General features: G+C 43.8%; 1 protein-coding gene across 5 annotated transcripts in view; it reads left to right on the forward strand.

The window, feature by feature from the left end:
* Positions 1-13,028, forward strand: part of LOC147114710 (uncharacterized) — a 162,617-nt gene that overhangs the window by 29,617 nt on the left and 119,972 nt on the right. For all 5 annotated transcript variants that reach the window (XM_085992572.1, XM_085992573.1, XM_085992575.1 and 2 more), the window contains one exon: positions 126-2,648. In XM_085992572.1, coding sequence (XP_085848698.1) covers positions 126-2,648 — 2,523 coding nt within the window. The remainder of the gene's footprint in view (positions 1-125; positions 2,649-13,028) is intronic.

The following is a 13,028-nucleotide window of genomic DNA, read 5'->3' on the forward strand; positions in this document are numbered from 1 at the left end:
TCCGGCCACAAACGAGGGAACATGCAGATAAATAGGAGAGCAAAAATTCAAGTGCTGAATACATTTTTGTCTTGAGAGTTGATTACTGTGATGTTGTATTTAGCTGCTATTTTTCCCTTGTATAGAAGAATTTGGTGTGCCATTCACCGGCCTGAATCAAGTTGAAACGTCTTTCCACCCTGTAGACCACTGTGATCCAGCTTTGAGCAGTGTTGGCTTAATGGATGATTATGTGTTAGTTTCAAACACGACGAAGACCACCGTTGCAGTTGAATCCCTACTGCAAGCACCAACAAATCACTCACCTAACGCCCCCCAACGAGAGAACTTGGGCCGTGACGCAGGAATTCCTGCGTTCACAGAACTGTTCCCACCAGCCTGCGGGAACTTTGACTTGCCGATGGGCGCTGTGGTGCTTACTAACACCACCGCAAGTGTTGCTGTCCCACTTACAAAAGCTCCACCATTAGAACAGCCCCCTGGGAAAGATAAGCTTGCAGTGGAGGTTACAGAAGTCACACAGACAATAGAAACCCAAGTAGTAAAAGTGGTCGTGGAGAAGAAAAAGAAAAAGAAAAAACGCTCACATCCAAAAGCAGCCCACGTGCCTGTAGTGGACATGCAGGCTAAAGTTAAAGAGGTTCAAGGAATTATTTCTGACCAGAGGATGGAAGGGCTGCCCGCAGGAAGGACACGGGAGCACAAGGGAAATGTTTTGAACACTGAGGGGGCATATAAGGAGGCATCGGGTGTGCAAGTAAAAGCACAGCAAGTGGATAGTGTACCAAGTCAAAGTATAATTTGGGCATCTGGAAGTGCAGAGTGTCAAATGGCATGCCCACCATTGCACAAAACTGAAGCCCCTTCAGAGGTCCATAAAGGGGCTGTTGTAGGGAGCCAGAGAAGAGAGGCAGATCATTCAGACAGCCAGTCACGGGTGGAGGCAACCTCTGAAATGGAATGGACAGAGCACCCTCTGGATTGTTGGAGTAGAGAAATTACCTCGTCTGAGTCCCACCAAACATCTAGGGTGGAAGAGGTAGTAGAGCCTCCTCTAGAACAATGGGGTCACGAAATTACTCCCCCCAAGTCACAGAAAAAATCTGAGGTAAACGAGGTAGCACTGACTCCTCTGGAACTTGGGGTTATAGAACATACTCCCCCTGAGTCAAAGAACGTGCCTGAAGTGAAGGAGATGGAAGGGCCTTCTCTAGAACATGCAGGTAGAGAAACTGCTCCCCCAGGGTCAAAGCAAACATTTGAGGTGAATGAAATGGCAGAACATGGAGGTAGAGAAATTACTACCCCTGGGTCACAGGAATCCTCTGAGGTGAAAGAGGTACCACTGACACCTCTGAAACACAGAGGTGCAGAAAATACTTCACCTGAGTCGCAGCAAACATCCGAGTTAAAAGAAATGGCAGAGATCCTTATAGAAAATACAGGTAGAGAAACTGCTTCCCTTGAGTCAAAGAAAGTGCCTGAGGTGAAGGACATGGAAGAGCCTTCTCTAGAACATGTGGCTAGACAAACTACTCCCCATCAGTCAGAGGTGAAGGAGATGACAGAGACCCCTCTCAAACTTGTGGGTAGAGAAGCTATTCCCCCTGAATCAAAGCAAACATCTGAGGTGAAGGAGATGGCAGAGACCCCTCTGGACCATGTGAGTAGAGAAACAGGTCCCCTTGAGTCAAAGCAAACATCTGAGGTGAAGGAGATGGCAGAGACCCCTCTGGACCATGTGAGTAGAGAAACCGGTCCCCTTGAGTCAAAGCAAACATCTGAGGTGAAGGAGATGGCAGAGACCCCTCTGGACCATGTGAGTAGAGAAACCGGTCCCCTTGAGTCAAAGCAAACATCTGAGGTGAAGGAGATGGCAGAGACCCCTCTGGACCATGTGAGTAGAGAAACAGGTCCCCTTGAGTCAAAGCAAACATCTGAGGTGAAGGAGATGGCAGAGACCCCTCTGGACCATGTGAGTAGAGAAATAGGTCCCCTTGAGTCAAAGCAAACACCTGAGGTGAAGGAGATGGCAGAGACCCCTCTGGAACATGCGAGTACAGAAATTACTCCCCATGATTTACAGCACACTTCTGAAGTGAAAGGGATAGTGGCTACTCCTCTAGAGTATTGTTGTAGTGAAATTACCTCTATTGAATCACAGCAAAAATCTGAGGTAAAAGACCTTGTTGAGAGTCCACTGGAATGTTGGAACAAAGAAACTGCTCCTCCTGAGTCTCAGCAAACATCTGAGGTGAAGGGGACGGTGGAGAGTCCTCTGGGATGTCGAGATGAAGTCATCTTTTCAGAGTGCACTGACCAAGTCATTCCGCCTTCTCTGAAACACGAAGCACCAAAGCCGCTGGATGATGAGGGAAAAAGTTCAAAGGCACCATTGAAAAAAGAAGGGGGATCAAAATCCCTCCAAAAACGAGGATTCACTAAAGGTACTTCGCAAAGGGAGGCTGGAGCAAAAGTGTCCCCCGAACAGCACAGGGCCCTAAAGACCCCGGCACAACCAAAGGTCATGAAGGCCCCAAACCAACGTCAGAGAGATGTTAAACCTCTTGAGCCAGAGGAGATTGGAGATGTAAATGCACAGTCTGACCAGCAGGGGCATCTGGATGAGGGTCCTCGTCAAGATGAAGGTGTGTTCCACCAGTGATAATAGTGCTTTTTTCTTTTCCCCCCCCCCCCCCCCACCCCTAGCTTCAATTTACCAAATCCTGGCATCAGGATTTCGAACTGACTGGATTGGCACAGCATGATATCTACTTTTTGACTCACTAAAGCACCCATCATTTTGCATGCACAATTTCTCTTGAATTTGTAACTAATCTGTTGCTTACTAACCGCAAGCATTCGGTTGGCTGAAACTAGCAACTTGTGTTTGCCAAATGTCTTTATAACCCACGGCATGGCAGTTGGTTGGTTTAAAAATGATTTTGGAAGCAGTTGCTGAGGTGGTGGTGTTAATTCATATTTACATTGTGACGAAGGGAGAGGAGGAAGAGAAGAATAAGAAAGGTAAGTGCTAACTGTATAGCTGGATATTATATACCTGGACATTGAAAGCCGGAAATGTCTGTCTTCAAAAATGGAAACCAATATTTGGGAATACAATGTAATTTTGGTTGTCTGCCATAATGCAGGACCCTTCCTTGGTGGATAGTTGAGAATCCCCAGATTTACATGTATTTGTATAATAATGCCTTAGGCATGGAAATGATGGGAAGATAAGACAATACAATTAATTGAAGAAATATTAGCAGACAATGCAGAGATGGTGTCTGACACACACTGTCCTGTGAAAATTCTGACAGTTAATCGGGAAGTTGGATAATGGAGGTACAGGTAGACTACCCTTTATCCGGACTTCCGAAAACCGAAACCCTCTAAAAACCGAAGGTTTTTTCGTTCAGCGTAAGTCGTGCGTACGACTTACGCTGAACGAAAAAACCTTCGGTTTTTAGAGGGCTCCGGTTGCGGAAGTTCGGATAAAGGGTAAGTCGTGCGCACGACCCCCCGCCGACCCCGACAACCGCCAGCCCCGACAACCGCCGGCCCCGACAACCGCCGACCCCGCCAGCCCCGACAACCGCCGACCCCGCCAACCGCCGACCCCCCCCCCCCCGCGGACCCCGACAACCGCCGACCCCGACTGACTTACGCTGAGCGTCAGCGTAAGTCGTGCGCACGACCCCCCGCCGACCCCCCCCCCCCCCCGCCGACCCACCTTCCGAAATCCGAAATTCTCCTTTATCCGAAACTCGGCTGGTCCAGAGGTTTTCGGATAAAGGATAGTCTACCTGTATTAGTGTTTGGGCTCTTCCCTAACACTTATTTCATGTTCACCATGCAGGCACTTCCCATAAGCAGGCAGAGTTTCCTATAAACAAAAATCTCTACAGAGTTTGGGTTAGCAAGCCCTGGTTCAACAATTACCCCCCTAATCGTGGTATGACTCGTTCATTGAAAAGTCAGTAAGAAGGGATAATCAATTTTAAATTGTCACAGTGACTGGAGGGATTAGGAGAAATTACAGGTTCTTGGAACATTTGAAGCAGAGAAGGTGGCTTTTTTTAAGGTAAAATTGGATAAATGTTTGAATCAGAGGAAGATATAGGACTGTGGGGATGGAGCAGGGCAGTGGGATTAGTTTTGGATTGCTCTAGCAAACTGACACAGGCATGCTAGTCTGAATGGCGGCCTCCTGTGCTTTCAGCCTCTGATTCAATGTTGACCTCTGGCGAATACATGAGGTGCTTACTACATTCATCCATAACTTCTGATAAGTGAAAAATAACCAGTCCAATTTATACAGGCTAAAGCAACTTAGACAGATGTATTTACAGTTTGAATATTACTTAGAAGCCTTGGGACACAGCAAGATATTGTAACAGCCTAATGCTTAAAAGAAATAAAAATAGATTAAATTCATCGAGTTAATTAGTCTGCAAAGAGTTGTTGCCTTTTATTTCAAAGCAGTTTTTCTTAGGTCTGGTAAGTAGCAGGACGTTTGGATGAATCAGTCAGGTTTTGTCTCTTAGTTGACCTTCAAGATAAGATGTTGTATCTGGGCAATGCAAATTCCATTTCATCCATGGAGTTCTGATATCTTGCCAGACCTAAAGCTGGTCAACCAGAGCAGTGATTTATGCCATGGGGCATCTTTCATGTTATAGCCATTTTCTTAACATAGGCCAAGAGTTTAATAGATCTCTCATGGGTGAGGTGTTCATGCCTGGATATTTGTCATTTCCCCAATATATTTTCTTTAATGGTTCTGCACTTGAAGAGATTAGAATTGTGTACTTCACTATTCCTCAAGAATACTAGAGGGATAACCTTGATGGGCTGGATGGCCTTTTCTCAGCCTTAAGTTTTTCTTATGTAATTATTTTAAAATCCATCACAAAAGGGCTGAGGCCTGCTCTTGAAATGTTCATGAGGATTACATCTGGTTTAACTGCTAAAAGCCTTAAAAAGGACTATGGTCTAGGATAAACACTGAAGTACAAGAATGTGTCCTGAAGGCAAAGTGTAATTTACTATTATTTTGATAATTTAATTTTTGTTTCCTCTTGAACTGGGTTCTTAGTTACTGGGCTGCTTGTATTGAAAAGGGTGGGCTTAGTGGAATGGTATGTAGCAGTGAGTTTAAACTTGTATGTATGTAGGACCCCTGCAAATATTGACACTCCTGGAGATACCCCTTGCACTTGTGGAATCATAGAATCATACAGCACAAAAGGAGGCCCATCGTGCTTGTGCCAGCTTTTTGAAAAAGCTATCCCATTAGTCCCACTCCCCTGCTCTTTCCCCATAGCCCTGCAAATTCTTCCCATTCAAGTATATATATCCTTTTCCCTTTTGAAAGTTACTATTGAACCTGCTTCCATCTCCCATTCAGGCATTGTATTCCAGATCATCATAATTTGCTGTGTAAAAAAGCAACTTCTCATTTTCCCCTCCACCCCGGTTCTTTTGCCAATTATCTTAAATCTATGTCCTCTGGTTACTGATCCTCCTACCAGTGGGAACAGTGGAGAGACTCGAGAAGCTGGGATTGTTCTCCTTAGAGCATTACATTTCATCTGCCATATGTCCGCCCATTTCACCAGTCTGTTTATGGCCTCCTGAAGTCTGCTGCTATCCTCCTCACCTCTAACTACATTTCCAAGTTTGCAAATGTTGAAATACCCAAGTTCAGGTCATCAATGTATAACAAAAGGAACTGTGGCCTAATTAAAACCCAGGGGACACACCACTGTATACTTCCCTCCAGTCTTATAAAGAACTGTTCACCACTATTCTCTTCTTTCTGTCTCCCTCCCACCTTGCACGTAATGCTAAACTCTTCTTGGACCGCCCCCCTCCCCCCTTACACATACTATCATGCTCTTCCGGAAACCCCAACCCCACCCCCCAGCCACACATTTCCACACTCTCCCAGGGGTTCCTCCTTAGAAATATATGCTTTCCCGAGGACTAACGTCTAAAAAGCAGCGTGAACTTCCCAAAGAATAACAGTGGTGCCACTGCAGAAAATGTTTTAGTATAAAGTGCTAAGTTATTGCATACATAAAAATTAAGAGAATATAGAATACATAATTATCTGGACAGTGCATGCGATGTGTGGTATGTTCAGCTCTCAGACAGGTAGAAATCTGATATCCTTGTGGATTGCGATTTGAAAACCAATGATGTATAGAGAGGAGATTCCCTCACCAATGCCTCTGCTTTCTCGGTGAGTTTGATCACCAGTTTATTTTGTCTCTGTTTTTGTTTTTCTGTGAAGTCCAGTGACAACAGATTTTTTTTCTCCTCCCGCTGTGATTCACTACACTTCGTGCCATCCACAATGTTCTGAATATTAAGCAGCTCTGTTTACTGTTCGAATACCAAATAAGCAAATTGGTCACTGTGTATGCAAGTCAGCTCACAGATCTCCTTCAGCCTTCTGTTGTGTTTCTATAACTTTGGAATTTTCCAGAAAGAACTGTACACTGATAGATTTTATATTTTGATTTAAACAAACTTGAAAATATTTATATTTAAATATTGTTAAAATCCAAAATTGAATTCTGAAATGCAAGGGCAAAGTATAGTGGGTTGTTGAAACAAACTTGTTTTTAGGGTGGATGTGGCAAAAAAAAATTATGCCATCAGTAGCTTTCATTGTGTTATATTGCATATTTCGCTAATGTTTGGTCTACTTTTGTACTGAATATCGGGAGAAATTGCCTGGTAATTAGACTGAACCTTGTTCTGTAGCTTAGCAGTTAAGTAAGAAGCTGGAGGAAGTTGCATTTGTATAGCACCTTCAGGACATCCCAAAGCACTTTACAGCCAATGAAGCACTATTGACGTACAGTCACTGTTGTAATGTAAGGAAAGTTTGCGCATTTGTATCTGCCTTCCGTCCTGATTTTCTCGTTAATTAAATGCATTAAAGCCCAATCAGATGATTGGATTGCATTGCTCGAGAGGATGTGTAGAGTTCTAGTATTTCAAAATCCTGCTCTTTATTTATATTCTTTTGTCTTTTTCTGTATAAGTATAGAAAATAATATCCATCTTCTGAATCCCTCAAACATTCCAACCTATATCTCATTCAAACCAACTGAAGATTAGATTCTAACACCGTAACTCACGTCTGGGTCCATTATTCTATATTCTGTAGACCATCAGAACCTCTGGATCAGATTACAATTTGTAACACTGTCTCAGGTATCCATGGTATATTTTGTATATATAATGCAGTACCAGGGACATGTGTTGTACTAAAATAAAAACAGAAAATGTTGGAAATACTCAGCAGGTCAGGCAGCATCTGTGGAGAGAGAAACAGAGTTAATGTTTCAGGTCGATGACCCTTCGTCAACCGCGTTGTACTCCAAACTCATTTTAAGTACCTGTTCCTCTAGGTACTGTGGGTATTTTCATTGTTGAAGGTGGCATACAATAGCTGCTATTTAATAGTGACAGTGTATCGCCCTGTGATTATGCAATCTGGTTACTGGGTTCCCACATTTCTATTTGTACTTTCTCAAATTTTTTCAAATGACATTTTATCCTCAGTAACTAAAATTTTGAATGTCCAGTGTAAGGATCGAAACAAAATGACAGATTCAAAAATTACATATTTCTCAATAACATTCAATTTATCAGTTGAATTGTCTTTTGTTAATTAAAGTTTTCACTTGAAAGCATTTCCCAAAAGCTAGGACTTGATATTTTGCCCAGAGCTGTGACTTCATGAGCTGAATTTGGATTGTGCAGTCTGAGGTACACTTGGATGTTGTGGGTCTCTGCTTGAGCTCCACCGCTGTACCAACGTGAATAGTATTGTGGTGTTTCTTTAAACAGTGTTCTGGTTTTACTATGTTTATATTCATAGGCACAGCAATTCTTATTTGAGTTAATCATATCTGCGGCAATCATCAGTAAATTAACACTCCATTGGATTGCAGAAATCCCTAAATGATGGCATCTCACAACGCTTAAACTGGGGGAATGACAATTACCGTGTCTGTGTTGATACCAGATTCCATTCTATATCCACTCCCACTGGAAAGGATTTTATTCAAATACTGTAGTTTCATTCACACCACTAAACATGGTCAGCAAGGAGGAGGGGCTTCTGTAGCCAAGTGGGTATGATAGTGCAATGGTTATGTTACTGGACTAGTAATCCAGAGGTCTGGAGTAATAATCCAGAGAACGTGAGTTCAAATCCCACCAAGTTTGCGAATTTAGAATCATAGAATCTTGCAGCACAGAAGGAGGCCTTTCGAACTGTCGTGCCTGTGTCGGCTGTTTGAAAGAGCTGTCAAATTTAGTTCCACACCCTAGTTTTTTTCCCATAACCCTGCAAATTAGTCCTCTTCAGGTACATGTCCAAATACCTTTTGAAAGTTTCTATGGAATTTGCTTCCACCACCCTTTCAGGTAGTGCGCTCCACATCCTAACAGCCCTCTGTGAAAAGATTTCTCCTCATTTCCCCTCTAATTCCTTTGCCAATTATTTTAAATCTATGACCTCCGGTTATCAACCCGCTTGCCACAGGGATCAGTTGCTCCCTACTTGTTCTATCAAAACCCCTAATAATTTTGAATACCTCTATTAGGTCTCCCCTTAACCTTCTCTGCTCTAAGGAGAACAATCCCAGACTTTCCAATCTCACCATGTAACTGAAGTCTCTCTTCCCTGATATCATCTCTGTACCCTCTCCAAGGCATTGACATCCTTCCTAAAGTGTGGTTCCCAGAGGTGGACACAATACTCTAGCTGAGACCTAACCAGTGATTTGTAACGGTTTAGCATGGCTTCCTTGTTTTTGTATTCATTGCCCCTATTTACAAAGCCAAGTATCCCATACACTGTCTTAACCACCTTCTCAGCTTGCCCTGCCACCTTCAAAAATTTGTGAATATGCACCCTAGGTCATAGTCATTACGGCACAGAAGGAGGCAATTCGGCCCATCGAGTCCATGCCGGCTCTCTATAGCGCAATCCAGTCAGTCCCATTCCCCCCCCCCCCCCCCAGGCTCTATCCCTGTAGTCCTGCAAGTTTATTTCTCTTAAGTGCCTATCCAATTTCCTTTTGAAATCATTGATCGTTTCCACTTCCACCACCCTCGTCGGCAGCGAGTTCCAGATCATTACCACTCGCTGTGTAAAAAAAAGTTCTTCCTCACATCCCCCCTGTATCACTTGCCCAAAACCTTAAATCTGTGTCCCCTAGTCCTTGTACCATCAGCTAATGGAACAGCCTTTATCTACCTTATCCAAACCCGTCATAATCTTGTACACCTCTATCAAATCTCCCCTCAATCTCCTTTGCTCCAAGGAGAACAACCCCAGCTTCTCCATTCTAACCTTGTAACTAAAATCCCTCATCCCTGGAACCATTCTGGTAAATCTCCTCTGCACCCTCTCAAGGACCTTCACATCCTTCCTAAAGTGTGGTGACCAGAACTGGACGCAGTACTCTAGTTGTGGCCTAACCAGAGCTTTATAAAGGTTCAGCATAACTTCCCTGCTTTTGTACTCAATACCTTTATTTATGAAGCCCAAGATCCCATATGCTTTGCTAACTACTCTCTCAGTATGTCCTGCCACCTTCAGGGACCTATGCACATGAACGCCCAGGTCCCTCTGTCCCTGCACACTCTTTAGAAATGTGCCATTAAGTCTATATTGCCTCTCCGTGTTCCTTCTGCCAAAATATCACCTCACGCTTCTCCATATTAAATTCCATCTGCCACTTATCTGTCCATTCTGCTAGCCTATCTATGTCCTGTTGCAGTTGATTGATATCCTCCTCACTGTTTGCCACATCTCCAACATTGGTGTCATCGGCAAATTTTGAAATTCGACTCTCTATTCCAATATCTTTATGGTCCTAGCACTGACCCTTGGGGAACACCACTGTCTACCATCCTCAAGTCTGGAAAAACAACCATTTACCACGACTCGCTGTTTTCTGTCCTTCAGCCAATTTCTTATCCAAGCTGACACGGACCCTCCTATTCCATGAGCCTCAATTTTGTTAACCAGCCTTTTATGTGTTACTTTGTCGAACGCTTTCTTAAAATCCATATAGACAACATCCATTGCACTCCCTTCATCAACCTTCTCTGTTACTTCATCAAACACGATCTGCCTTTTACAAATCTGTGCTGGCTCTCCTTAATTAACTTATACCTCTCCAAGTGCCTGTTAATTTTTTCCCAGATTATTGTTTCTAAAACCTTACCCACCACTGATGTTATCCAAGTCATTTATATATATCCAAAAAAGCAGTGGTCCTAGCACTGGCCCTTGGGGAACACCACTGCATACTTCTCTCCAGTCAGAAAAATATCCATTCACCACTACTCTCTGCCTCCTATCCATTAGCCAATTACGTACCCAAGTTACTACCGTCCCTTTAATCCCATGCGCTTTTATATTCCAAATAAGTCTGTTATGTGGTACTTTATCAAATGCCTCTTGAAAGTCCATATATACAACATCGACTGCACTACCTTCATCAACCCTCTGTTACTTCATCAAAGAACTCAACCAGGTTAGTTAGGCACGTTTGCCTTTAACAATTCTGTCCTGGGTGTCCCTTATTAACCCATGCTTTTCCAAGTGAGAATTAATTTTGTCCCTGACCATGGTCTCAAGTAGTTTCCCACCACTGAAGTTAGACTGACTGGCATTCTAGTTACCAGGTTTTTATCTCCTTTTTTGAACCGGGTGTAACATTTGTAATCCTCCAGTCCTCTGGCACCACTCCCATATCCAAGGAAGATTGAAAGATTGTGGTGAGAGCTTCTGCTGTCTCCACCCTTGCTTCCCTCAGCAACCTAAGATGCAACTTATCTGAGCCGGGTGACTTGTTAACTTTGAGTGATGCCAACCTATTGAGCACCTCCTTTCTATGTATTTTTATCCTATCCAATATCTCTACTTCCTCTTCCTCCTACTGTCCTGTGCACACATTTACACTTTACAGCAGGAATCAGATAACGATTGTAAGCACAAACCCAGGCTGATTTTACTCCTCATTAGCTCAGTGGCACTGAGGCCAATTTGTGTGTCCCAGTTGTTGCTGCCAGCTAACTCAGCAGAGCTTCGAGATCAAATCTAGTTCATGTGGTTCATGAGTACACCGCACAGTGAGCTATCAGGAGTGACCAAAGCAGGAGCATGCCTTGCAGGGGCCCCTACATTTTACTAGACAATGATATTAAATACTGTCTACTTAATCTAGTGTCAAATTTGCACACGTACAATTATGAAAAGGCAATAGGTAACATAAAAATAGTTGACAAAATAATCAGGGATCAGCTGTACGGTTGCGTAGCTATCCTTTCACTTGATCCACTTGGAGCACCTGACTGGTTTGGGGCTCCATCAGTTGCATGGGTTGCTCAGTCCTAACGCTGCCCCAGAACCCAAGCAAAATTCAGTGAAATCTGTTTGTTCTCTTCCTCTCTTTCCCGCCTCTCCCCTTGTGGAGTAGTTTTGTGTAACCCTTTATGACCACATAACTGATGAACTATTTGGTACTCTCCTGAATAATTTATTAATAAGAGTATAGTGCATTCTGCATTTTACCCTTTCACAGATGTTCAGCTGCCTGGTCTTGTCTCTCTCCCAGAATTGAAGCAATGTGTAATTTGGTCTGTCAGCCAATTGAGGTGGAAATCAACTGCATCAAACTGAACCTCAGGCTCAGTCTTAGTCTGCCACTGACGGTCTCAAGGACAGCAGGTCAGGCTTGATCGTATGCTGGCAACGCCCCCTTGGTTGCACTCTTTGTTTAAAGCGGGGCACTATGCTGGTGTTGTTCCTGATCATTGACAGAAATGGTTGAGCCCGTTTACTTTTCTCTACCAGCCTTCTGTGTGAGCCAAACAGCGAATAGCGTGAACTCCCCTGTGCGCACTCGAGCATTTTACAGGTAACGTGCAATGTGTGCTGTTTAGTGAAGACATTTGCCAACAAGTTTCTTATTCCCTCTTTGGTTCTGTATTCACAAAGGAGGACACAAATAACCTCCCAGGAATATCGGCAAACATAGGGACTAATGAGAGGGAGGAGCTGACAGAAATTAGTATCTCTAGGGATATGGTGTTGGGTAAGTTGAGGGGACTGAAGGCTGACAAATCCCCGGGGCCTGATAAACTACATCCTAGGGTACTTAAGGAGGTGGCCCTGGAGATAGCAGATGCTCTAAGGATCATCTTCCGGAACTCCATTGACTCGGGAACAGTACCCGTGGATTGGAGGGTAGCTAATGTTACCCCAATATTTAAAAAGGGGGGTAGAGAGAAAGCATGGAATTATAGACCAGTAAGCCTTACATCGGTTGTGGGCAAAATGCTAGAGTCCATTATTAAGGATAAAATAGCGGAGCACTTGACAAATGGGGAAAGGATCGGACAGAGTCAACATGGATTTACAAAGGGTAAATCGTGTTTGACTAATCTGCTGGAATTTTTTGAGGAAGTAACTGGTAAAATAGATGGGGGAGAGCCAGTGGATGTGGTGTACCTTGACTTCCAGAAAGCCTTCGATAAGGTTCCACACAAAAGATTATCATGCAAAATTAAGGCTCATGGAATTGGGGGCAAAGTATTAACGTGGATAGAGAACTGGCTGGCGGATAGAAAACAGAGAGTTGGAATAAACGGCTCGTTTTCGGAGTGGCAGGCAGTGACCAGCGGGGTGCCGCAAGGATCTGTCCTGGGACCCCAGCTGTTCACAATATATATAAATGATCTGGATCAGGGAATTGGATGCAATATTTCCAAATTCGCTGACGACACTAAACTAGGAGGAGGGGTGGGCTCTGATGAGGATGTCAGGAGGCTACAGTGCGATTTGGACAGGTTGGGGGAATGGGCGGATACGTGGCAGATGCACTATAATGTGGATAAATGCGAGGTTATCCACTTTGGGGGTAAAAACAGGAGGGTAGATTATTATCTAAATGGCAATAGATTGGGAGATGGGGAAGTGCAGA

This window comes from Somniosus microcephalus, chromosome 7, assembly GCF_052327205.1.
Source record: "Somniosus microcephalus isolate GS21.2 chromosome 7, FLI_Smic_1.0, whole genome shotgun sequence".
Taxonomy (NCBI): Eukaryota; Metazoa; Chordata; class Chondrichthyes; order Squaliformes; family Somniosidae; genus Somniosus; species Somniosus microcephalus.